Genomic DNA, 26,984 nt, shown 5'->3' on the forward strand with positions numbered 1-26,984 from the left:
TAACTAACTAACTAACTAAGTAACTAACTAGCGAACTAACTAGTGTCCATGTTAAAGGGGTTGCTGTGTGTTGAACTTACTCTGGTTTACTCTGAAGACCGTCTTGGGTGATGAGGATCGACGCCTCCATTTATTTTCGTGAGCAACGAAAGATGACGCTAGCTAGCCATTAGCTAGGTGCGCTAGCCATTAGCTAGGCGCGCTAGCCATTAGCTAGGTGCGCTAGCCTTAGCTAGGTTAGCTATCTCAAATTCCCGGTGCCCCTCCGAAACTACCTCGACTGTTACATCAACTAATGGCCGACGTTCCTATTTCCACGATAGTCAGCAGATTGGCATAACTAAAGTTACAAAAAAAAATGAAATGTGTTACACAATTTCATCAAAATTAGATAAGATAATAATGTATATCATATAATTAGAACTACATTTACTCAAGTGCTGTAGGCTACTTATTATTATTAGGCCAGTAACCTTTGAAAGCTTTAACTTCGTCAACTGGACTGCTTTATGTTTTTGAAGACGTTTCTTATCTCAGGCAAGAGGCTTCTTCACTTCTACCAGACTAGTCCTTCTAGTCCTTCTACTTCACCACTTCTAGTCCTGGACCCACCCAGCCCTAAAGTGACCGGTACAGTTTTAGAATACTTTACTTTAGGGCCTACTATTTTCTGCTTCTTTAAAGGTTAGGGCAAAGTAAGATTTACAAGATACTCCGCAGTATAGCATGGCCTTTACCAGCTGCAACAACTAATAATGAATAATTAGCCTATAATCTTATTATATAATATACATTATTCTAAATTAGGCCATTCTGCATAATGAGGAACGACCTTAAGCAAACTATATGTTGATGGTACTTTTACTTCAGTGACATTTTAAATGCATGACTAGTTGTAACTGAGCTACACCGTGCTATTTCTAGTCATTCCTAAGCAACTATGAACATACCATTTCCATCGCTGGATAACAGCCATATTCATGATTTAACTATGAGAAAACATCTCAGATGGATCTTTTGTGGGTGCTATTTTATTCAAGGGTATTTGAATTTTTTTTCTGAGTTTACTCATAATTTAAACCAGACAGAACCAATCGCATTTAAAAGCAAAAAGGTAGGAGTATGTCGCCTTCAGATACTCATTCGCAAGGACATCATGCACATTCATTATGAGTCTACATATTTCTTTTCAGAGAGTAAAGCCAAAAGCTCTCTTAGGCTGTAGAGTGCCTATTTATGAACTGTTATTGGTTCTTATTAAATGGATAAGTTATCCAGGCTGGCCCAGAGCCTCGTGGTAGGGAGCTGGTTTCCTTAAAGCGACCCAAGCTATTTATTTAACGTTGTTTATCACATAAATAATTGTAAGCGTGTGGTGGGGTAGTAGAGCTTTCCAGGGGGAGTACTGTGCTGAGATTGTAGCTTGCTTCACAACCAGGAAACAGCGTAGACCATTCCTAAAGAATCTGAATGAGTCATAACAAGCCTGTTTATTCTGAGAGCTGCTGGTGAGCTATTTGAACCGGCTGATCTTTTCAACAATGATTCCTATTGGACTGTCACTTACACTTTTTGTCAGACATCCATGATCCTTTGACCCCAACCCCCACCCACCCCAAAAAAGGAAATCGACCTCTGCCAGGGCTCTTGAATTTATTTTTTTTCCCTTTTGCATTTATGTATTAACTTCCTTTTCCTTTTTCTTTCCTTGTCCCCCAATTATGTTTTCACTGCAGGAATCAAGTCAACTGACCAGGCAAGTAGTTCACAACCTGAGGCAGAGACCCACTTAACTTTTATGCTTCACAAAAGTCAATTATTTTTTTCAGATTTCCTAAAATCATGAATGATATCAAATCATGAAAATGTTTCCTTTTTTCTCATCATTTACTGGATACTTTTACATATTTCGGCTCCTGAAAATAGAGCAAGAAATCAAAACCTTTGGTCGATGCAACTAAAGACGAAGGGTTACAAGTACATTCCTTTGTTTTCAGAGGTCAAAAGTTCAAAAGGGTTGGTTGGTAGTGTGTGTTGGCAGATATAATTGTGGCCTTGTGCTGAAGTCTCAAACATTCAGATGCAAACAAATGTTTAATTGTGTGAAGGCATATCAAACACATTCAACAAACATTTTTTGTTGAACTAACAGTAAAAAGTTGTATATATACAAATGAAAGGCTGCAAACAGAGCGATAGACGACAAGGCATATAAAATATACATAGTTGGTTATTGTGCAGTCCCTCCTTCTTCGTAGTTATAAACACAAAATGCTAATGATTTAAAACATATACAAAACAACCCCTACTAAAACCTGAGTTTCACATTAAAGCAAGACGGGTTCAAGTGTCAACTTGTTACTACTACAGGAGAGCAACAGTGTAAAATGCAGCTACAACACACATGATTTGGTTTTGTAAATTGTTCTGAAATGTTCAGAAAATGAGTATTTCTGCAATTGAAAAAAACACAGACACAGCATTGTCCTCTAAGTAGTTATTTGATGGTGCACACAAAAACTATTTCAGGCAGAAACAAATGTGAGTACACTTGATGCTTGATACAGGTTGATACACTCTGTTACAGTACAAAATGATGTAAAAAACAAAACAAACCAACAACCTTTTGGCTGGACTTTATACAAAACAGTTTCCCATCATGTACACTCTAGCACTTTAACATTCTGTTCAGCACTCAAACTAGACAGTTAATGGCCTTATCTTTATTGTCAACACTTAGAGTATTCCAGTCCTTTTATATGTGTGTGTGTGTGAGATTTTGATTGATAGTGTGACTGTCAAAGCATAATACAATTATGTAACCATATCAAGGCTCAAATTGAAACTGTTCAGCTTGAATGTCTTCCAGCACAGGAAACAGACAAGTAAATAGAACAATATCCATCATTTAAGTGTGGCCCAATCTATTAATTGAATTCCTGATCTTTGTCATATAAAGTTAAGTGTTTGCGGACAGGAATCGTTCATGTAATGTTTGACTTAAGGGAACGAGATCATTTCTCCAACATCTTGGAATGAAACACTTCTCATTCATGTTACTGGGGCGCTCCTGTTTAATACCTGTTAGTAATAATGCTCATGACTTCAAACATCCACTTATTTGCATAAACTAAAATCGACAGCCTGTAACAGACAGCCATTCAGAAACTTTATTGCATTGTTGGAAATGATGCAGCAAGACGTTCACTGCCAGTACCTGAACTAACCTTCCCAATCTTGAGTGGAGAGCATCCTTTCTGAAATTCTGACCAGGGAAAAAACACGGCTGGATATGTGAAGACACAAAGCGTCAAAGCCTAAAGCCAATGTTAAGTAAAAGTTGGATACATTACGACCTCCAGTTGTCCATAATAAGGCATAAGATGCAAACATAAACAAATATTGAAATATCTGAACATGTCATATTTTATTACTGGTCTAAATGCTGTTTCAAAACCCACAGAAATCTGCTCAGAATAAAATACAATTGATCGATTTATTTGTTGGCCAAAAAGCTGTTCATAAAATGACCATGTGTCAGTTTGTATTTGTAAAACCCTGCAGGGTGCTAATTCACAAACAAATAAATAAATACAGAGCACTTGACCTCAGTGTCCTCAATGGTAGCCACGACCCTGACTTACACGGCAACATCCCTGTAGAATAATTATTCTAGACAAATACGAACAAATACTTTGTTCAACTGATAAAGTATTTGTTAGTTTGTGTGTGTTCGGTTGCCAGTGATAGAAGAGAGCGCCGTCGTCCTCTATTGTTTGGTCTGTTTCAGCCTCTCGATGTGATGACAGAGCTTGAGCGCCGGGCCCAGCTTCAGTCCCATGTACTTCATAATGACGTCACTGCGCAGCAGCATGAGAGCTTTGCCATCAATCTCCTGCAGAGAGAAGAGCATAATGTCATGACAAGCACTGCCGTCAAAACTGACGATGGCGTGATTAAGGCGCTGAATGGTGGAAATTCCAGTCTGATTTGCCTCGAGCGTGGAGACTATTAGCTCAGGGAGAGTTTGTTTCACCAACTGACTGCATGACTGTGAACGAAAACCAGTGTAGTGTGTGGACCTTTTAACAAGACAAAGAATACAGTTCATATAGATATAGAAATACTCACGTGTTTTCTGAACAGCTCGACGTGCGGGCCAAGAGTTTGTGGGTCGGCCTCTTGGACAAACCGCATGACCTCATCAACTGACCAGGACGAGGCGTTGATGCCTGAACCCTCCTTGTCCTGTTTTACATGGTCTGGGCCGGTTGTTGAGCTGGGTGCTGTAGAGTAGGAGTGCATGCAACACAAAATCAAAGTCACCTCTATTAAATATTACACCTTCTGCTTTTGATTTGATTTATCAGTATTGCGGTCAGATATTAATGAGGCTTTAGGTCAAAAATATCTTGTAAAAGAACAAAAAAGTGTTTTATAGTTAGTAAATACAATTTCAACAACAATTTAATATGCGTGTGGGTCTATCCATACCCTCCACTCGTCTAGGCGGACACATCTGGCCAAGTTCAGTCGGGTTGGAGGTGACGCGTCGTAGCGGTGGCGGTGTTTGTGTGTGTCCGGGATAATATTGCCGCTCCTTCTTTGTTGCTCTGTAGTCCGATGCGGGGTGAGGGGGGCGGGCGCCTGGAGTGGGATCCTTTGTGGCATCGTCATTGGTCAGGCCGTTCTCAGGGTGGGACAGCGGTTCTGTTTCAAGAAAGGGTGAGAGAGATGCTGTTAGTGCCATGTTAACACAAATAGGAAGCAGAAAGATGCTGAACTGACCTGAAGTATGCACACAGCCATTTAAGCAAGCAGACTCAGGAGTAAATGTTCTGAGAAGAAAGTAACTAACTTCTTATCTTAAAATATAATCTTACATCTTATCATCTTCTACAAAAAGTTGACTTTTTTTGTAAAAGAAAGCATCAGTATATCTCAATCTGCATCAAAATAAACCAGTACAAGAGAAAGAAAAAATCCCATCAAGCAATGTTAACCATTATTTTTAAATTCATGAATCCACAAATCAATCTAGATCCACACAAAAATGTGTCAACATAGAACTTTATTTGTTAGATGCTAAAAATACAGTTTTATTGTTTTTGCTTTTCAGATAGACTGATGAAAGAATATCACTGTGCAAATGTACTGTAGATATTTTGTTGCTTTAGATATAATTTAATGTATTTCATGATGTTATTACTCATCGTAAGTGAGCCCACAACTAACCTTAATTTTTTTTTTAGGTTTTTGCTCCCCATTTTCTTTTTACTCCAGTCACACATTTGCCCACCTGACTTGGTCCTCTTGTAGAAGCGTGTGTTGTTGCTGAAGGAGCTGAACGGCTGTGAGCTGAACAAGCTGTCACTCTCCAGATGTTGGCACATGTTCTCCAGGAACCGCAGCACAGACGACGTACTGGAGGCGGAGGGCAGCTTCACGTAGCGGATACCATGCTCTGACCGCACTGATGGTTAGAAAACAAACAGCTATTAGTCTGCGATGTGTTCTCATTCTCACACACGCAGACACTATGCATTCACAGTTAAAGAAAAACAGCAGATGGTTTAGGGTTACCACCCTCCCTTTATAAGCACAAACCAAGCTTTTTTACCCCATCCCGCACTGAACAACACCCCCCACCCAAGCCAAGCCTGCACAAAACCACAAATTAAAATCCCCCCCCTCACCCAGCCTCACCCACAGCCTTCTCAATCCGGCCCCCCAAGGGAGACCCAATCCCAGCATCCCAAACCAGGTTAGACGCACATGTCATTTATGATTACAGACACAGTGCTCACATCAGCGGCAGCCACAGGCACTGTCTTTTATTCCTCCTCTTTTTCTCCTATCACACACACACACACACACACACACACACACACACACACACACACACACACACACACACACACACACACACACACACACACACACACACACACACACACACACACACACACACACACACACACACACACACATATGCAACATGCATGACCCATGAGGTTGTGCTTGAATCAATTTCACCTGGCTGATTCCTATCCAGGCTTTATTGCACTACAAATCCAGTAGAATTTATCTAGAAGTGACTTTTAAGGGAATAGTTCATTATTGCCTTTCTTGACAGAAAATAGGATGAGAAGATCAACTCTTTTGTCTGTACGGCAAATATGGAGCTACAAGCAGCTGGTTAGCTTACCATTGCATTAAGACTGTAAACAGGTGCAAATAGCTAGCATGTTTAGCTCTGTCCAAAGGAAACACAATGCCTACCAGCACCTCTAATATATATTTAATTGGTTTAATCTGCACAAACCTGAAGTGTAATAGAAAAATCTTGACTATTTTTTGACCGGGACCAGTTGCCGGGCAACCAGCAGGCTTCAGGAAGGACTGCTCATGCCCACAAAGCCCACTGTAATATGGCAAATTGTAATTTCTTTAATTTGTGTACAGATTAAAGAGACGAGATATAGGGTGACTATATAGCCGAGTGGTAAAGGATGACGGTTGACATTTTTGACCGGATATGCATGTTCGTTTGCAGTTTAATTTACAGTCTACAGGTACATTTAACGTGGGATCCAAAAGGAAGCTTCAGTGCCCATGTTAACCAATTGAGATGTTCAAACAGGACAGGATCAAAATGTGGCAATAAACTTCAGCAAAGCCAAAATAAAATAAAATAATTTCAATTTTGTGAACATTCCTCCTTGTCTGCCAAGTTTCTTTAGTTCTTTAGAGTTTCACTGCGTTTACCTCTGATCACCTCTCCTCCTGTGTGGGACTGGCTCTGTAGGAACGACAGCATCACAGAGGGCTGGTATGTACAGTCCACGCAGGCCTGTACAGCCTGCTGAAGCACGGCGTTGACTGGAGCTGGACCGAAGTGGTCTGGAAGCTGCTGAACTAGTTTTCTGTCAAGATGTGGGCCATAGTCACCGTGCTTGTTTACATAGACACACACTGGAATTACACAAAGAGAGGGAAAAACATTGGTGACCCGAAACATCGCTGCATTATTTTTGTTGACTCTTAAATCAGGCTAAAAATCACTGAAAAAGTTATCATGAGTACACATTCAAGCAGCAGACTCAGTGGTATCTGTCATCCAGTTTACCTGTGCAAACTACATTTGAGCTGTTACTATGGTTGTTGTCTGCTGAGACGTGTCCGGAGCTCAGTCTGGTCTCTGGAGAAGGAACTGTAACTGCTGGTACCGCCAGGGATTGCACCACCCGAGGCTTCCTCTGGAGCAAAAAGCAAACAACCCCTTTCCCATTAACTCCTTGTAACCTACAAAGACTGTTAATGATTTATTAAAGGTGTATTTTAACTATTTCACTGCTACACCTGAATTGCACTCACGCAAGGTTGTTCTCCTCATTTATTGTGAATAAACATCCCCAGACTCCTCCCTCCCTTAAAAGGTCCACCTCTGACCTAGCTTCCTCTTCATCAAAATCATTTCTGCCATAATACATATAAACATGAAATGACAGGGTCACTGGACCACAGCATAACAGATTACAACTCTTGTGACATCTCACCTTGTTCCTCGGCTTGGGCCCTCTCTTCTTGTGTGGTCTGGGGGCCAGTTGGGCCTCGGAGCTTGTTCTGGCAGGGCTCTGTGATGCTCCATTTACTGCCGCTGCCGCCGCAGCCTCAGCCGCTGCCTTTAACAAAGCAATAGTCTGGGATTTGGGACGACGACCTCGGACACCCTTGCGCACAGGGAGGGGTGGCAAGGGGTTAGGCAGTCGGTATGAGGTCTGCATGGAGGAGGAGGAGTTGGAAGAGGAGCGACGTGCGGTGAGGGAGGCTGAGGTGGAAGAAACAGGAGCGAGGAGCGCACTAGGGAGGGTAACTGCAAAAATGAGATATGGGAGGGAGAGAGAGAGAGACAGAGAGAAAGTGAAAGATAAAAATATATTTGTATTCTTCTTGTATTCCACAGGTTAGATTGCATTGCACTAAAATGATCAGAGAGGCTCATATATGACAGTAATTTGGATGTACATACATTCTAAATCCCCAGGACAAATAATATCATCTTGCAAGCACACACAGGATTCAAACAAAGACGTTTGCAGAGGATCGACTTGGCTGTATGTCCTCGAGGCGAGGTATGGTCTGCAGTATTAGAAATGCCACATTTACACCCTAAATACCAGGGTCAGTTTTCCCAGTTTTTTGCAAAAAAAGAAGAAGTCATTTGGGCAGAAATACAAGACAAGAGGCAACATTGAATAACTGAGTGGTCCTGCAGAGACGATTTGTTTTGATTTTTCATAGTCCTCCGAGATTGGCAGGTCTTTTGTATTTAGCCCCTCCCTATGCTGAAATCAGAGTCAAAAGTCACGAACCCCCAGAGACCCGCCTGCTAGACGATTCCTGAAAGCTTCTGCTTCCAGCAACAAAAATAGTGATTATGGTGATAAGATTTTACCTCTTTTCCATATATAGCACTAGATATCGGATTGCGGCTGATATCAATTTGGATTTTACAAAACAATGTGATAACAATATAAGTATATATATATATATATATATATATATATATATATATATATATATATATATATATATATATATATATATATATACTTATATTGTATTGATCCTTTGCATTTGGTTATTGAAGAGTTATGAGTTAGATTATTTAAAATAACAATAGCAAGTATAACTGTAAACTATAAGAATATTTAATAATATTTAAGTTGAGAAACATAAGACTAAAATATATAAATATGCAGTCTATAAAGTCATAACTATGATTCACTGTATTGGGACATTAAATCAACTGCTAAGAGACTCTTTAAAGTACTATATTTATTAAATTCCTGGGGTTTTCTTGTGCAGATCAAGTAATCTTAATGCCCGAGGTTCAAGTCTAGCTTTGCACTGTCCAGATAAAAGAAAATAATGCCCCCAAAAATGCTGGTGACCTGCTTGAAGGCACTCTATGGATCACAGACCTACACCCAAAGAAATAGATATTATAACATGCCAATCAGCTTAGGTGTTGAAATAGACGGAAAGTGACAATAAAGAGAGAAAAACGGAAAATAGCTATTGTTAGAAAGAAGCAAAAAAGCAGCAGTAGCCCCACCCCCTTCGGTCTTCATTAGTTCTGAGCCCGACTCTGTGATGTGATCACATACTCATCACAGTGGAAGTGTGAAAGATAGAGATCACGAGAGAGCATGAGAGAGATAGAGAGATATATACATGTACATATATATAGAGAGAGAGAGATTGAGAGAGAGAGAGGAAGAAAGAGAGACCATCTTCTATTTCAATACAAACATATTTCTTGGTAAGACCCGGACCTGAGAGTGCATGTGGAGGCTCTCATGGGGCCGAGGCTTTCATTAGAGCCTCCTTGACTGACGCGATACGGAGAGACTATGGAAGGTTTACAGTATTCTCTGAGGGGCCAGCCGGGGCACCCTGAGAGCTGCTTAATTGGGAAATGAGTGAAAGTGGGCGTAGAATAGTGCAGTGTTTTGTTTCTGGGGGTGAGGTCTCACTCGCTCACCAGGAGTGGTCACACAAAGCGTGCCCACAGACGAACAGAAAAACGAACCTGCAGTGAACGCAGTGGCACACTTATTCACACCGAGCTAGACGCCATAAGCCCTACAAAGGCAGATCAAAATGCGTTTTTGCGGGGAACCACTCAGTATCAGCCGGTTTTAATTCACCACGGGAAATCTGAGTTGGGGGGCTTCTCTGATCTTTCCCCGTTGTAAAAGAAATCTAATCCATTCACATTATGTGACAGACACAGAAGCAACATGTGCTATTTCCACACCGGTGATTAATGTCACATCGTATATTAGTTTAACATCAAATTTATGTAAGAAAAAAAGTCTCCTCACCTCTGCATTTTTTTACGACATCTTTCAAAGAAAATCGGCTTATAAATGGATTTCATTCCACACTGGCTGACACTATCATCGAAGCAATGTGATACTCCAAAACCTGAGCTGCACCATTTCATCAAATGGATAATATTCTAAATGTCTTCTGCATCATTTTATACACTACCCACCCAAAAACAGCCAGACATATTTTGCAAATCGATGGAAAATGTCTCTACTTGAATTAAATAAAAATCCTGTAGGTTTGAGCAAAGTTTGGCTGCACAGGTTAAATGACTGGAAGGCTGCTTGTTTGAGCGTTAAAGCGTTAAATTATACATAACATAACCATTGGTTTCCATTCATTTATGTACTGTACGGAAATCAATAATAACCCATACCCAAAATATGCATTTAAATTCCTAAAACGCTGCAATATGGTTTGCACAATGGTCAAACTTTATGTAAAATGTGATTTGTAATAAACTGACTAAAATTTGCAAAACCATTTAAGGTAAACGTGTATGACATTGTACAAATCTAAGTCGGTAACATTCAGCTAAACTACAAAAAAGGAACAACAAAAGCATTAGTTCTCACAGAAAGTGAACTCTTTTTGAGCATGACATCCTTAGCATGGATGTGCTGCAACCAAACAGACATATGGTACTGATCATGACTATATAATTCCAACTCGACCCATTGACCCGTGTGGAAACGTGCAAGAGAGTGTGTGTGTGTGTGCGTGCACGCGTGAGAACAGGGTAGCTGAGAAGTGTGTCTGCTGTCTGGGGGGTGGGGGAAGGGGCTCCACAGAGTTGCCTCTCATCTAATTACAACCCCCCCCCCCCCCCAGCAAACAGTCCAGCCAGCCACATGCATGCAAAACACACACAGGCTGTTCTTTCAAGTGAATCTGAAACAGTGTGAAACTCATCAACCGCAGATTCAGGTGTGTGTGTGTGTGTGTGTGTGTGTGTGTGTGTGTGTGTGTGTGTGCGTGTGTGTGTGTGACTGCATGCTGACAGCAGAGAGAAGGAAATAACTTAAAAGGCTTGAGGGCACAAAGTATAAACACAACAATGTTTTCCTACACAAACTCTGAAGCATCGTACACCACTGAACTGATCGTAGAAGTTCACGTCATAAAAAGCCGAGTGCAGAAAATGAGTGTACTGAAAATATTTGCAATCCACTAATCCCTGCATGAGCCTTTTGCAAACTAATTCCTGATGCTTTACAGACACACACACAAAACATGATCAGAAACATATGGGAGCTCTGAACGTAATTACAGCCAGCCATACAGTTACATCTGCAGACTTTTGAATCTTTCTGACGAGCAAAAGTCACTAGTCTCAATTTGAGTGAGCATGCTAAACAAAGAAAACTGTGTCAAACTGCAGCTTTAATCATTAACACCAGGGTAGGACACTGTTACACATAATAACATGTGAAAAGCAGATTATGCTTTCACTTCCCCTTTATAGGTTTTACCAAGGCAATAACATAAAGGCAAGTTAATTCTCGTAATTACTCTTTTAGCTATTCTGGGATATAACTATCAAATCTAAACAAGCAATAATTTCCAAGACACAACTAGATACTTCTAACTGAATAGAGCAGATTATTCACTGAATTACTTTCCATGTGTGCAGTAATCGTTGATGCTGATTGGTTACATTTCGGTGAAGTTTCAGTGGAAATCTCTCATATTAAGAAACCCAAAGGAACATAGATAATTCCACAAAAAATATAGTCTCATAAAACATGTTATTGCTCCATTAATGTTCCTGCATTTCACTTTAACACACTGCATCTGGTAAACCAAGTCATAACACATCTTTTAAAACACAATCCAGCGGGAAATAAATAACTGTGACCCTTACAAGAAGTTTTGTTCTTTCATTCAGGAAAAAAAGAGCAAAAAGAAACGACTTGGTAAACATATCAAACTCACCAGGAAATCCCCAACAATGCAGACTTCACTACTACAGTTGCGGCTTCTGTAGCAGCAGGAGCAGCAGCAGTAGTAATGATAGTAGCGGTAGTGATAGTAGTAGTAATGTCCGTAACAATACTAGTCACTCACTACATTTGCTTCCTGGTTCTCTCTTAGAAGCAACTCTTTTTCTCTTTTTGCTGCTGTTCATGCGTTTCCTCTCTCTGACAAATGTTTTCCTCGACCTAACTTCCTCTAAAATACTCATCTACAATCCTCATCTGCACTTCATTTTCTATGTTCTGTCTCTCTATCAGCTGCTTTCTTAGTTATCTCCGCGTCTCTCCCCTCTCTTTTCTCCCGGCAGTAGTCCACAACAAAGCCCACGCTGCTGCTGTGGCTTCTGCTGCTGGTTGAAGCTGCTGCAAAGCTTCCCTACCAATGAATGAGCAGGAGGAAGAGGGGGGAGGGGGGGTGTTAGATTTGCATAGGGGCTGGGGAGGGGTAGAGTGAGGGTAGAAGAGTGGGTGGGTGTGGTGGGTGGCATGGGGGGGGCGGGGGGTTTGGGTTGAGCCCTTTATTCATGTTATCTGTACGCCATATCGACAGTCACCTGCTTCTCAGCAAGCCCCTGGGGGGAGGGGGAGAGGGAGGGGGAGAGGGGTTAACTGTGGGGCTCCAAGAGAAGATGGGGGATGGGGGGAGGTAAAAGGTTAAACTGGATCAGAAGAGTCCTGATTGAAATGGGGGCAAACTCCTGGAGTTGGTGCACACATAAGCAAGCTTTCCCTCAACATGCGTGCACACACACTCTCCCGGCCCAGAAGGAGGTGCCCCCCTCAGTGTAACCCTAGCCTATTCAGACATTCCCTGGTGAAAGATGGCCAGGTCCAGCGTCAGGAAACAGTTGCCCGGTCGGAAAACACCCGGACTCTGGAACAATGTGGAGCAGGGCAGTCAGAGGAAGCCTGAATGGGAAAAGTCCCTCCAGTCAAAGATATCTTAATCAGCTCCTGAACGGACAAACGGCAGTGCAGATTTAAACAGAAACTAATTTGAGTATCTTACAGCATGGTATTTCTTAATAAAATATGGCTTTTAGAGATACAATTATTGGTATCTCTTGCGTTCACAATGTAGGTGTACTCTTGTCAGGCCCCCCCATTGAGAATGTGTTTTCTTTAGTCTATGAAGGCCAAATCATACTGATAGTTGATGGTTTCAAAGTCAAAGAAAAGCTAGAAAGCTACACCAAAAGGACGTGTATCAAATACGCAAGATTTTCTTTTAAATAATGCACTGGTATAATATTTCGAATAACAATATCTGTGGAAAATTGTCGAAAAATGCCTTACAAACAACCTTATTTTTCTCTACATTAATCAAGTATTTAGAAAATGAAATGCACATCTACACGGTCATTTTTTTACCTAAATATAGAATACAAAAGGTGACAAAATGTAACTTACTTTGCCTTAAATAGAGAAAACACTATCATGTGTGTATATCTGCTAAAAAAAAAAAAAAAAAAAAGACAGACAGACATACTCTATTATTCTATGCATTATTGAAAAAGTACAATTCTGCATTCTGACCCAGTTTAATACCATCAAGCAATGGAAAAGTTGCACCACACATATTTTTAAAATGTGCATGTTGATGTAATGGACAAACAAGGGGAAATAAAGATAGACCCAATCTTGGCATCCTCTGTAATTTTTTACAAAATTTTGTAATTTAAATGTGCCAATAATTACAGTTTTCTCTCACATGTACGGCTAATAATCAGCTCAAAAACACCTCAACCAACCACCCCCACTTATTTACTCACTCCCATCCAAACATAGCTGTCTGGTGATTAACATTATCCTGTAATCAAACACAAAAAAGTGAAGCACAGAGCTTGGTGAGAGACTAAAAAACTCAAACTAAAAAAACATGACAGACTGATAAACCGCTCAGCTCCACTACTCCAGCAGAGAAATGTCATCTTCTGGAAGAACTTAACAGTTACAAGGAGGTGGGAACATTTAGGACGCAGCACTTCTGTTACTCATCAGTCAAACGTATGGGCATGTTTTCCTCTTTTTTTGTCATTAGTACCACTGGTCAGCAGGTGTCACTGATCATTACCATGAAATAATAGGTTTTGACTTGGAATAGGGTCGCTATTTTTTTTAATAAATTGTTCTTTTTATTTTTATAAAACTAATCTGAGAGCAAAATCAAAACACTGCAGACCGGTCTAAATAATCTATGTGAAACCCCTCGTGAGCTCTAGGTGGATATAAGGATGTCACATCATTACAGCTCCCTTTACACACAAGGATTAGTATTTTGCAGCCAGCCAGGCAGTCTTGTATGGAACTCCATCTGAAGTGGCCATTAACATCTCTCTGGTGTATCGATAAGTAAACAATGCATGGAGGCTGCTTACTTTACTGCCTTACTGCCCGAGGACTGAGAACATGTAACTGCTGCCATCCATCAACATAGCCGAGGAAACACAAACAATCACACACACACACATGAACACACACTTGCCATTAATCAGGAAGTTGGTCTGTGTTATTCAAAGCCACATGTTTCCTGACCAGAGGACACCAACCACAAGGTAAAGTGGAGGAGGAAGTTCCTGGATGGGAACTAATGTAACCTAACAACAAACATGAGGATGACTGATACACTGGCGATTAACATCATTTATGGATGACAAACGTCTAAGTAGCAGCTAAACAATGAACATTAAGCTTCAGCATTAGTGCAAATCACACGGCGATATACTCCTGTAACCACTGAGCATAATTACCATACAATTATCCTCATCCTCATTGATAACATCAATGAGGATCTAATTATATGGTAAAAGTTGATTTATTATCCACCAAAGCTCTAATTTTAACAAGACACAATTGCACATTTGATAAATCTCGAAATGGTTAGAGAAGCACTTTTAAACACTGGTTCATTTATTAAAGGCATATTTCACCGTTGAAAACAAGAATCTGTATTGAAAGTGGGTCATATATGTAGTCGAAATGTAAAATAAGTTTAGAATTTTGTGCCTTCTTGACCGAGAAAAGGCAGACGGTGACTTTTTCGCGCATTTGGATTGAAGACAACAACTCCCACAATGCACAGCTCCGCAGGCCACTCTCACCTCACCAGTCCACGCCGGTTTGTGCTCACACAGCACCGTCATCGGAGGCTCATTTTCAGAACAGAAATACGGAGATCTGCTGTCTCTGGGGGAAATGAGGGAATGATGCACGACCATTCAAAAATACTACCGGGTTTCTAACGATACAAAGCTTGAATGGGTGGGAAGTATTCCTTCAACTGTTTAACATTTAAACAGCTGATTTTATATGTCTCGCTAAATGTCAAGAATGAACTGTATGACAAATGCGGAAAACAACTACTTTCTATACAATTTCTATAAATTCTATACATTTCTAACAATACTTTCTCGTATCACAGACCAAACAAATACATTAAAATAAACAAGTCAAAATGCTAGAAATAGGTGTGGCATGCACACCTTTGGTCTGTGTCAGTGTGTTTTACAGTGTTTTAATGACCTTGTTTGGATATTTTACTCTAAGCTTTTGTATGTATCAGTGTTGTTATCCATTTTTAGTTTTGTTGTTATTGTTTAGTCTGCAACATTTTATCCTGCCGTCTTGGCTGGGTTTCCCTTGCAAAAGAGGTTTTCGGAACTAAATGTGATTTACCTGGTTAAACAAAGATAAATGAAAATAAAAAAAAGTATCCTGTTTCCGAAATGTCCTTTTCTCAAAATCATTATCAAAAAATAAATAACTGTTCTTATTTTTTGTAATGTTTCTTTGAAGTAGGCTTACATGGGTTATATAGACTCCTTAATGAGGACAATAACAAATAATGTTTTATTAACAATCACGGCAATTTTTCTAGAAGCCTTTAAGGTAAACAAATTATTTTAGTATTTAAAATGGTAATTAAATTAAAAATTTAGAAATTACTTAATTTTGGTATTTTTGTTGATATTTTTCCCTGTCCTTATCTAGACGGACTTCTTTCTCATCTACGATAAGCTACCCTTAAGGAGATATAAAATGCATGTTTCAATGAAATGAAAATCCCTTTATCTTTCTCAAAAACAACTACCTATCTAAACCACTTACGTCCCATACCTTAGTTCATCCAAAAAACACAATAACAGGACAGACATCTCTAAAAAAAGTTTCAGTTAAACTGGATGACGTTCAACCACAACACTGTAGTTTATGGGTAAACGTGACATAATCTGATTGTTGTTGTTGTTTTGCTCAAACTGTAAAGCCACTTTGCAACATATATCAAACAAGCGAAATGTAACCAAAACAGCCCAAACAATCACACGTTAAAAAGCAGCCCATGGTTAAGTAAAGGAGTAGATTTATAGTTAATATATATATAACTTGAATCTATTCATGCTGACTCGCTGAATCTTTAGGGAACTCCGTAGACTCATCAATGTGGAGGACAGAGATGCAGGTCACAACCCCAAAAAAAAAATCTGATTCAAACCACAGCACACAAAAGACAAACTGATTTTACGCCATGGTATTGTTTCTTTTACTTCAGCAAAAGACCGGAGCATTTCATCCACGACTGGTCACAGTTAAGCCACGTATTTAGTCAAAGCTAGCAGTGAAGCAAATTCACATTGATGTAAAGTATAAACCTCAACCCATGTTAGCGACAGACGCAAGAAGCTCTGAACAAGGCCTCTCTGTCTTGATAATGGCTGAGAAATACGACACCCAGGGTCAGGGATGATTAAGGGAGAGCACCAACTATCAATGGGTGGAGTACGTATGGGTACACCGGAGTACTGCAGAGGGGATGCAAGATTTTTTGCTGCAGATGTTAATTTAAAAAATGTTAATTTAAAATTCCTAAAACAATGATAAGTTCAATACAAAACGTACCGTGTATGTAAGTTTGATTAACCACATTTTATAATCAATATTCCCATTTTCTTTTTTTTTTGTGTTTTTAAGTGGTTTTTCTTGTTTTTGTCGTTATGGAGGAGAGAATACATCTGATAATAACATAAATGTACATGACTTTCCATTTTCATTTTAACATGTAGAACTCCGTTCTCAGCTCATAATGATGAAGCAGATGGGTTTGTGCTCTGCTGCCCTCTAGTGGTGAAAACTGCATAACGCAATTTAAAGATCTGAAATAAAACACCTGTCCATTAAAACAAGAAGAAGCAACTAAGTCAGTTCAATAAACTGGCTCACAATTATCCAAAATATAATCATATGATCTACTTTATAGTGGATACCTGTGGTATCAGTGCAAATGTCATCTTTTGCAAGTGAGGCACAAAATTGCACAACACATGAAATTCACATTTTTCAAATAGCACATTCTACACACTAGACAACAAGACTTAACAATTGAAACAGCACTCACAGAAATTCCCAGGCGGCTGTAAGCTGTGTTTTGTCAGGGCACACCAGCCGACGGGGAAGATGTCTCTGGAGTCGAAGGCACACCAGTAGTCGAAGGCGCCTCGCCAGCCGTCAAACATGACAAAAATCTCCTGACCTCTGACCTCTCCTACTGTGGCCGGACAAATCAGGTAGGGGTTCTTCCTGTCCACCGCCTCCAGCTTCATACCAGGCTGGAAATAGTTTTTAGCTGGGATGGGTGGTTCCTAAACACACACACACACACACACACACACACTTAAACATGCATATTAACGCTGTACAATCACAGAATCTGTTTGTATCTTGAAGTATTTAAAAATGAATTAATAAACACAATTTTAATCATGTTTTATTCAAACAAAATACTGCTTTCTCCACTTTGTGGCGTAATAAAAACTATGTATACTGGCATGCTGATAATGTCTGATCCAGTGTAAATGACATGAGTGGCTCCCCCTTGTGTCTGTGCTGATTACTGCAATAGAAACAGGAACATCTGAAACTAACATTACATATTTTAAAATCAAGATGTACAGTATAGTTCCCAAGCATAGAGGCAATAAACTTGTATTAATTTATTTGAATGTTGTATAATGTTCCTTTTTATGTTTTATTCATTTAATAGCTGGAGTGCTTAATGATGATGATGAAAAATAGTCCCAATTTAAGGTCAACAATGAACTGAAATTGAATTTTTTTTTTTTATTTGAATGCGGTACCAATCATTTTCGTAAAACTAAGACAAAACCGACATCAGATCAGTCAATTCATATTGGCAACTTCAAAGTCTGATCAGCTTCAGTACAGTAATACCAGCATTGGCCTTCAGTGGCTTCTTCCAGTAGTCATTACCTTTTTAAAAGCAGAGGCAGGGGCCATCTCCGCTCCACTCAGCGTCCGCAGGAGGAACATGGGCCATGAAGAAGCATTCATCCTGAAACCTAAATACAAGGTTCGATTTTTTTTTTAATGCAGATGACCAAATTTAGAGATGAGCAAAACATCTGAATGCTCACAAACTTCACGTCAGAATATGAAAATCACGGATGTTACTAATATCATTAACGATGGCTCTGTTCTAGTCAAATGTCCCAGTCAGCCATGACAGTGTGAGAGTGAGCCAGGATGCCAGGACTCTGAAACAGAGCATGTTTTTTAGCGCTGTTAAGGCGAAAATTATATCTTTAATTAGATGTATGCAAACTTTTAGTATGTGTTGTTCCGAGAGGAAATGTGTTTTAACATAGAATACATGTGTAATCTTCTGTGTCTTCAAATAAGGCTTTAATATATACACTAAATTGCCAAAAGTATTCACACATCCATCCAAATAATTGAAATCAGGTGTTCCAATCACTAAGCATGCAGACTGTTTCTACAAACGTTTGTGAAAGAATGGGTCGCTCTCAGGAGCTCAGCGTGGTACTGTGATAGGAAGGGTGCAAACTCAAGTCATGTAAAATAAATTAAAAAAAACACTTACCCAGCGGTGGCTGCAGCATGTCTCCGTTCCTCTCACAGGTTCCTATTGGTTGGATGTCTAACGAGTCGACCAGTCTCCAGAAGTCGTTGGTGTTGTCACTTCCGTCCAGACGCAGGCGTAGACGAGTACCCATCATGCCCATTACCGTCGCAATGCACACGGAGTTAGAGTTGCGAGGGTCCCGTGCTTCAAGTTTCATGCCTGCTTTAAAGTCATTGGCGGGGGGGACTCTGGACTGTAGAGGGAAACACAGTCGGTCACTGTCATGTACACTGAGGACACTTATGACAGGTGATGTATCAAAATGCAATCCAATATGATCAAATATGGAAGGAGATATTTAATTGAGATTTAATTTCAGGGGCTCAGCTTAAAACGCAGTAAGCACATTTCAATGGACTGGACTTGAAAGGTTAGATCCAACTAGATTAGCCACATTATTATTGCACACTGGGACTTTAAATACATTTACAGTGAATAAATAATAAAGCTGGAAATAGTCTTTCTATTTTGCTCCTACTGAAGAGGTAATGTGATCTTTAAAAATGGGTCATAAATATAAAGCTATATTTAAAAAAAACACACAAAATGATTTTCTTTAATAGCTGGGTGTTAGCAGGAATAAATAGAATATTTATATGGGACTATTTTCAGGTTTTACAGCATCAGTTAATTTTACTGTATATAAAAATAAACTTTCATGTTCATCACAATGAAGAAACATGTCATTCACTACAACAGCGTGGCTCATTGACTGTCCTCGACAAAAACTGCACAATGATATACATACATGTATGTGTGTGTATTTATATGTATTTTGTCTTTTTTTTATGACATGGGGACATTTAAAAGCACATTAATAAGGAGCTAGTTGATGTTACCTGTTTGAAAGAAGTGGGCGATGCCGCAGTAGAGGACGTTTCTCTCAGATACTCTTCCCAACTGAACGGTTCTACCAAAGACAACAGAAACAAACCAGTAATTAATGAACGATTAATCTCGGAAGGTTTAAGACAAAATATAATAACAATTTGAGATTTTTTACCAACTTAAACCTACAATAACTGTTGTGGCCACTTGAGGGCGGCGGAAACAAGCTGTAAACACAACGGCGACATGTCGTTGAGCTAGCGTCAGATTTGAAGTCGAATTTTCTAGCAAGCAGGTGCAGCGGTTAGCTAAGAGGCTAGTGACGGAGCAACGTTAGCATTTGTTCGGAGCGATGTTCTTGGCAGCCTGGTGAACGTAACGTACGTCACCCGCGCGTTTAACTCTGTTTTTGTGTTTCCGCTGTGGTCCTACTGGTGTAAATGTGTAGCTATGTAGCTGCTGGGCCTTCTTCCTCAGCTTGGCCAGTTGGTTGGACGACGGTTAGGCATCTCCCCTCTTCCCCTCCCCTCGCGCGCTCCACCTCCCCGCCCCTCGCGCTCTCCTCCCCCCCTCCCCTCGCGCTCTCGCTGGGGTTTCACTTAGGGATCATCAATAAATTACTCTTTTAATCACATTTACAACTACTCAGAAAATGTTTTGTTTTGTTTGTACTTGAGTAAAAATACTTAATTACATTTAACAACCGTTGGACACATAATACCCACCTCTTTATATCCCATTTTCACTGTCTTCTATTTTATAACAATATATCCATTATGTTTATTTCTGTAGCTTGTATGTAATGTGACACAGAAAGGAAAAAAATCTACCCTGACAAATACAAATACCTTAATTAACCCATAAATAATAATCTTTCTTTTTCTCAAAATCTCACTATTTCACTACACGTAGACATATTAAAGTAAATCATAAATATAGCAGACATACGTTATTTGTTGATTAATTAAATGTACAATGGATACAGCAGGCTACAGCAGCACGTTAACACATTTGCTTAATCTGCACAGTCCAGGAAGTATTAATGTTAAAAACTTCTGAAGTCACAGCTTAACATGGCATTTCTGAGTGCTTTTGTAAACCCACCCTATATGACTGACTAGATTTACTGCTTCACTGTTGTTTACCTCCCCCGTCAAGTTGAAGTTTACATCCATACGTATGCAAAACCCAGAAACAAAAATGCCTCCGGACACATTTCACAGGCTACTGTAAATGAAAGGATCAACAATGAAGAGAAAAAAACCAGAGATCAGAGTTGCCAACCATTAGATTTGTCGAGGGGAGATCCTGCTGTGATGCTGCTTCGTCCCTCTTTCTCCTCTTTTTGATCTGAAATCAAAAGATGATTGAACTGTTCATCAGAATGTGGGAGCTATGATATTCAGACTGTAATTACTGCGAGACTGAAGGCATAAAACGAATAGTTCAGAGAAAAAATAAACACCAAAAATTAAAATGACGTGTTACGAAGCATCAATGAGCATTTTGATCTTGTTTGTTTCAAGATGAAAGCAGCGTTGAAGCCAATTGGTGCATTTAAGAATCAGTACAACCGTGAGAACAGCACAGTGAGGGCCTACCTCTGTGTGGAGTTCGGCCCATGATGACCAACGGTTCACAAGCGGCTGCAGAGGAGCTGGAATCAGACAGGCTGTTACCTACACAGACACTGGAGAGGAGACAGACAAGCAAGTTATTTAAGGGGATTTCATGTCATATTTCACTGCATTACAACTATGGTACTCTCAGAATACTGCCGATCTGTATCGTGCAAATCCAACTCACGATTGGCAAACCCCCTGAAGATCTGCGAGGTGTGGTAAAACACACTTCATTCAAACTCAAAAGCAAGCTGTGATCCATGCAAGCAATCGCCTCTCAATTGTCGTATAAGAAACATCATACAATCTTGCCAAATCCGAATTAAACTCAACAAGTTGTCTGTATGCTGGGCAGCGGCTGAGTCGCGGCGATGTACTCAGCAGTTAGATCCATCGGCTGTTGGCCAAACACACCGTACGAAACAATAAAAGTGATTTGAAGATCTGCAAACTGTTATCGTCCCACTGAGGGCGAAGGGTATCGGCTGGTGGGTCAGCGATGCACTCGGCTGTGTTATAGCGGCTCAGAGGTAAAACGAGTTGTTCTCCGATTGGAAGGATCGGTGGTTCCAATCCTGGCTCCTCAAGTCCGTATGAAGCCGATACTGAACCCCAAATCCCCCCCACAGGCTGGGCCCTTAGATTAGATCCTGATGTGCAGGTGGAGCCTCTGCCATCAGTGTGAATGTGTGTAAATGGGTAAATGTGGACTGAATGTTGTGTAAAGTGCTTTGAGTAGTCAGACAAAAAAGACCAGAAAAGCACTATATAAACGCAGGTTCATTGGCAGTCAGTGGCAGTTAGCAGGCAATAGACGGTTCTTTGAAAAAGTGTGAGTCACCGCAACCACAAGAGATCCTTGAGCAAGCCATAACTGGCCACCCCAAATATTGTGCAGTTTTGCAGTTTTTGGACAGACACAGCGGTGCACATTACTCATGCACTCACGCACGCCAAGCACACGCGATAGATGGAGGAGGTTACGACCACAGGACCCTTAGGTTCAGTGCTTGAATACACATCCCCATTGAAATAAAGAGTTTGCGAATTTACATGCAAAATGGATTCCGTCATATACATTATTTTGAAATTACTACTATTGGTTTATAAAGCATGGTTTAGGGCTAAAATACAATCTTGATCTGCTGCTCTGCTATGAATCATCCAGACTCCTCGGATGGTCTGTCCCCACAGACTAAACTAGGGCTGCATTATTAATCTGAATTTTAACAAAATTGCAATATGAACTTGTTGTGTCACAATTAAAATTTGAGGTTTAAACAAACGGAATAATGACGTTAAAATGATTCCCTACAATATTGTTAATCATATCACGATTGCAATATTAGTCAAAAATAATGACAATTAGACATGTTTTCTAAAGCTCCTCAACTGTACACTTTTTTATTAATATAATAAAACTTTAGATCTACTCAAACTGAGTATAAATCAAGGCTTAAGACTTTACTGTAACTGCATTTTATTAAATATTTGGTATCATTTATTCCCAACTTGCATTGCACTGTAACTATCTGTGTTATTCTTCAGCTTATTTGTGTCATTTTTTTACTATTTGAACTCTTGCTAACAAACACACATGTAGTTTATTTCGGTTAAATTCCACATGACCCCTAAATAGGTATTCGTGTAGGTAACAGTGCCCAGCTATGAAAATTATTTACTTACTTTTATTTAAAAATGTACTTTTTATGCAAAGTGCAGCAAAGTCAGAAAGTATTGAGGGGAGGACGAACATGGGAATGGTTGAGAGGAAAAACAGTATAATCTCACAATCAAAGCCGATCTTCAACCTATAGCCTGTTGTGCTGCAGGTTTCATTCTGTAGTTGTTGCAGGTAATAGTTATTCATATTTTTCTGATGATATTACCATAAGATGATATATAATGTGTTACTCTTGGATATAAAAAATATATATTATAGAATAAGCTGAGACTGAGACAGTCACGGAGTATTCGTTGAATCCCAATAAAACCTTCTATAATTGTGCTTTATAAATATTACATTGCATAAAGACATCTAACATGCCTGTTGTGGGATTTGAGATGTTCTATAAAGTAGTAAGAAGTCCATGTTTTGAGCAGCTAGCTCACAACACATGCACTCCTGACACACTGTATAAATGTTTGATCAAATAAAATTGTTACCATACTGTTAGCGCTGAAAATCTGGCGCAAACATCCAGGTTTACAAGCTCTCCGAACATAGTTCCACTCCCTGCAAAGTCCATTCATTGTGATAACTCAAAAATGCACAAAAATAGTTCAAGGTGCCAGAGTATCAACAAAAAGCGATACACTCCAAATTAAATCCAGAAATTCAAAGGTTAAAATCCCTCCAGAAGCCAGTCAATGTCTGCTTTTCCCTGGTTTGAAAATCCAGCATCTGCAATGTATTGTGGGCCGACCCTCCCTCTGAAGACCCCTCTGTCTCTGCAACGAATCCCATTGAGTGAGAAGAAGCCATAAAGATTCCAAGCTGCCATAAAAAGCCATTAAGTCGTGTGGCCGCTGGATGTCTGCTGGCCGACATGAAAGGATTCCAGCTCTGCTCACCGCTCAGCTGCAGACTCAGTGTTTGCTCTGGTCTGCATGTCCCACTCAAGAGGGTCAGACAAAAAAAAAAAAAAGAAGAAAAACGCCCAGCAGACCAGGAAGCACTTAATTTTTTACAACCCCCATTGCCACTGTGGCAGCCATTATCTGGGATTAATGTAATGTTCACAAACCTGAAGAGTGAGAAGATCTGAAAACTGAGAGCAGGTTTCAGAGCAGAGGTTGTAACTTTCTCTTGTCAAAGTCTTACTGGAAGTAGTTTTTCTCATGTGTGGAAAAGAAAACCGTGCACTTTACTCGAATAAAAACAATAATGTAATTCATACTGTATATATTTATGAAGACATTTGACTTTTTGGATGCTAACACAAACAATGTTAGTGTAATTTTGTTACTTCACAAAGTCTAATTATAAATGTCACCTGGAGATTACATTTTGCAATCAACAAATAAGTTAATTAATCAAAAATGTCACGTTCCCACAGCCCAAAGTGAGCGCTTCAAATTCCATGTGTTTTACCAGCAACTGAGCAAAAATGGAAAAAGTTAAAAAAAAAAAGTATTTATATATACTGTATATATATATATATATATATATATATATATATATATATATATATATATATATATATATATATATATATATACACACACCAATCACAAATATTATGTATCAACAAGTTCAAAACCCACAAGACAAAGAAAATAAGCAAATCTGAAACAATCAGTTGATTAACCAAATAATGATCTAGAGAAAATTAATTTTGCTAATCGATTAATAAAAATCATCATCAAAATACCACACATCTGCTGGTTCTCTCCTCTCCTATTGTTAGTGTTGCATTTCTTCGTTTTGTGTTGCAGTAAACTGGACGTTTTGGGGTTTTGGGTAAATGTCAAGACATTTTATAGACAAAATATTGATTAATGAGAGAAAACAATGGCAGGTCGATTACAAGAGCCTGGAACTGACATTCGTGCTTTTAATTAGAGTTGCTTGATAGTTAACGTTGCTGATTGATTATAAATAAATCGTTTCAGCTGTACTTGATACAATTAATTTCAAGCATAAAGACGTAGTGGTTGACAACGTGAGTCGATGGGTTCACAGCCATAGAATATAAATAACCCTTTTTTCTTTTTTTTAATCTGACAACACCGAGCCCAAGCTCCAGATCCAGACTGAAAACCATCCTCATTACTGTCTTATTACCGAGGATAGGCTGCTCACTTACAACAATACAGTACAATAAACAAAAAAACTTTCATTATGGTATATTTTTCATCAAGACTATGTCTGACGTCGACATTTAGATTACATCACACCTCTGTGGCATCGGGTGGCACGTGCGTTTGACTGAGAATAATTAATTTCTTTCTTTCATTCGCAGGATTTGGGTCAAAGGGGGGGGGAGTTCAACACTGAATCAGCAAGGAGATGAAATTAAATGTGAAGGAAAAGTCTGTGACGCATTTTCATTTGCGTTATGGTCCCAGTTTGTGGGCGGGACGGCGGTTATTATCCGGGCGAAACAAACAGCGCTAACCGACGGGCGCGAGACGAGGGGGACCGTCAACGACTTGTTACAGCCGCGGTGTAAACCGTCTGCGGGAATCCGGTAAACAGAAAGCGAAGGGAGATCCGCAGAGTTGACCGTACAGCACCGAGCTGCACACACACACACACACGCACACACACGACCCCGCACAAACACGCTCCGCTGTCTGTCGCTGCGGGGACAAACAGCGGCGGCACGCGAGCGCTTTTCACCGCAAACGAGAGAGGAGACCCGCACGCGGCAGTAATAAGGAGACAGGAGACGTACCAAGCGTCGGGAGCGGGTGTTTTGATGGGAGATCCCTCCTCACTTTCCATCAGATGCAAGCCGCCATATTCGCTGCAGCACCGCGCATGTCCACCACGCAGTGCTGTAATTCATGTTTCTCCGCCGGAGGTTCACAGTCACACAGACCCGACGACGCAGGACGCGGACCGAGTTAATTAGCCGTCTTATTGACGGATATCGTTTCCTGTTGGGTTGCGATAATAAACTGCGTGTCGCGCGGAAACGAAAACATCAACACTGACTGCGTGGCTTCCTGTTTGTCGCGAGATGTAGCTGCAGACAGTGGAAGGTCAGCTTTATGATAATGGAGAGAGAAAAAAACACCCAATACCATTTATAAAACACATTAGTGGAGCAACTCTTTGTAAGGATGGACTTATTAATTTAAATGTTAATTTAATTAAAGTCCTTTTAAAAGTACTTACACTAGTGTACAATCACAAAAGTTCTGCATTACCTGTTCTACTTTAGTAAAAGTACACAAGTATCAAAAGTATTCATTATGCAGAATGATTATAGTAATGATTAGAGTATTAATCCTGAGATATTGATGACTAAGCAGCTGGTCGAGTTACTATATGTGTGCATATCATAGTAAAAATTACAGTAGGCTGTTTTTTTTTTTTTTTTACATCTTTCAACATCAGATGTCTTTGTCTCATTTGCATTTTTTCTCAGTTAATCAGTGAGCTTTCAAGTATCAATACTATCAAATAAAGCTAACTGGATCAGTAAAGGTGATCTTGTTTTATGTCTGATAATCTGTGGTAAACCGTAGTATTATAGGAGTAAAGAATGTTTCCCTCTAGTGTGAAGTAGCATAATAGAAATAATCAAGTATACCTCAAACATATCTTATTTAGGTAAATGTCTCAATTACTCCACTATTAGAAATGTAGCCATAGAACAGCCTAGAAACATTTCCACAGTTAAATCTATTCGTGCTCCAAACCGTGGAGGTTGAAGATGAACCACCTCTTCCAAACCTGCCTCACTGGTGAAACCGTCGCTGACAAAGTGGGAAATACTCTCTTTCGAATATCCAAAATCGTCAAATAACAAAATGTTGCACAAATGTATGTGAGAAAGTCTTTCTTTGGCGACGACTCTTACAAAATGTTCCACATTTTATGAGCTCTGGACTGTGGAGTTAATCGTCTCTGTGTATCAATGATGAGTCACTGTCCCATAGGCGAAAACTTGAGCACTATAATGAATGACTTAACTAAACTTATGGCTATGTTTTAGCTTACAAAATGATCTCTCAACTGGCCTTCAGCTATACGATTTTAGAACACAA

The 26,984-nt window shown here is 39.7% G+C and overlaps 1 protein-coding gene across 1 annotated transcript; it reads right to left on the reverse strand.

Moving 5' to 3' along the window:
• Window positions 1-2,067: 2,067 nt before the first annotated feature.
• Window positions 2,068-25,751, reverse strand: scml2 (Scm polycomb group protein like 2; the record flags this gene model as incomplete). The annotated part of the gene is given in 15 exon segments (XM_084013389.1): window positions 2,068-3,895; window positions 4,132-4,286; window positions 4,495-4,710; window positions 5,300-5,473; window positions 6,769-6,975; window positions 7,130-7,259; window positions 7,560-7,876; window positions 17,269-17,512; window positions 18,141-18,229; window positions 18,772-19,006; window positions 19,653-19,723; window positions 20,926-20,991; window positions 21,243-21,331; window positions 25,664-25,736; window positions 25,739-25,751. Coding segments are annotated over 15 exon segments (2,205 nt in total). The 3' UTR covers window positions 2,068-3,769.
• Between the last annotated feature and the right edge of the window lie 1,233 nt (window positions 25,752-26,984).

The sequence above is a fragment of the Eutrigla gurnardus genome, assembly GCF_963514095.1.
Source record: "Eutrigla gurnardus genome assembly, chromosome: 1".
NCBI classification, from domain to species: domain Eukaryota; kingdom Metazoa; phylum Chordata; class Actinopteri; order Perciformes; family Triglidae; genus Eutrigla; species Eutrigla gurnardus.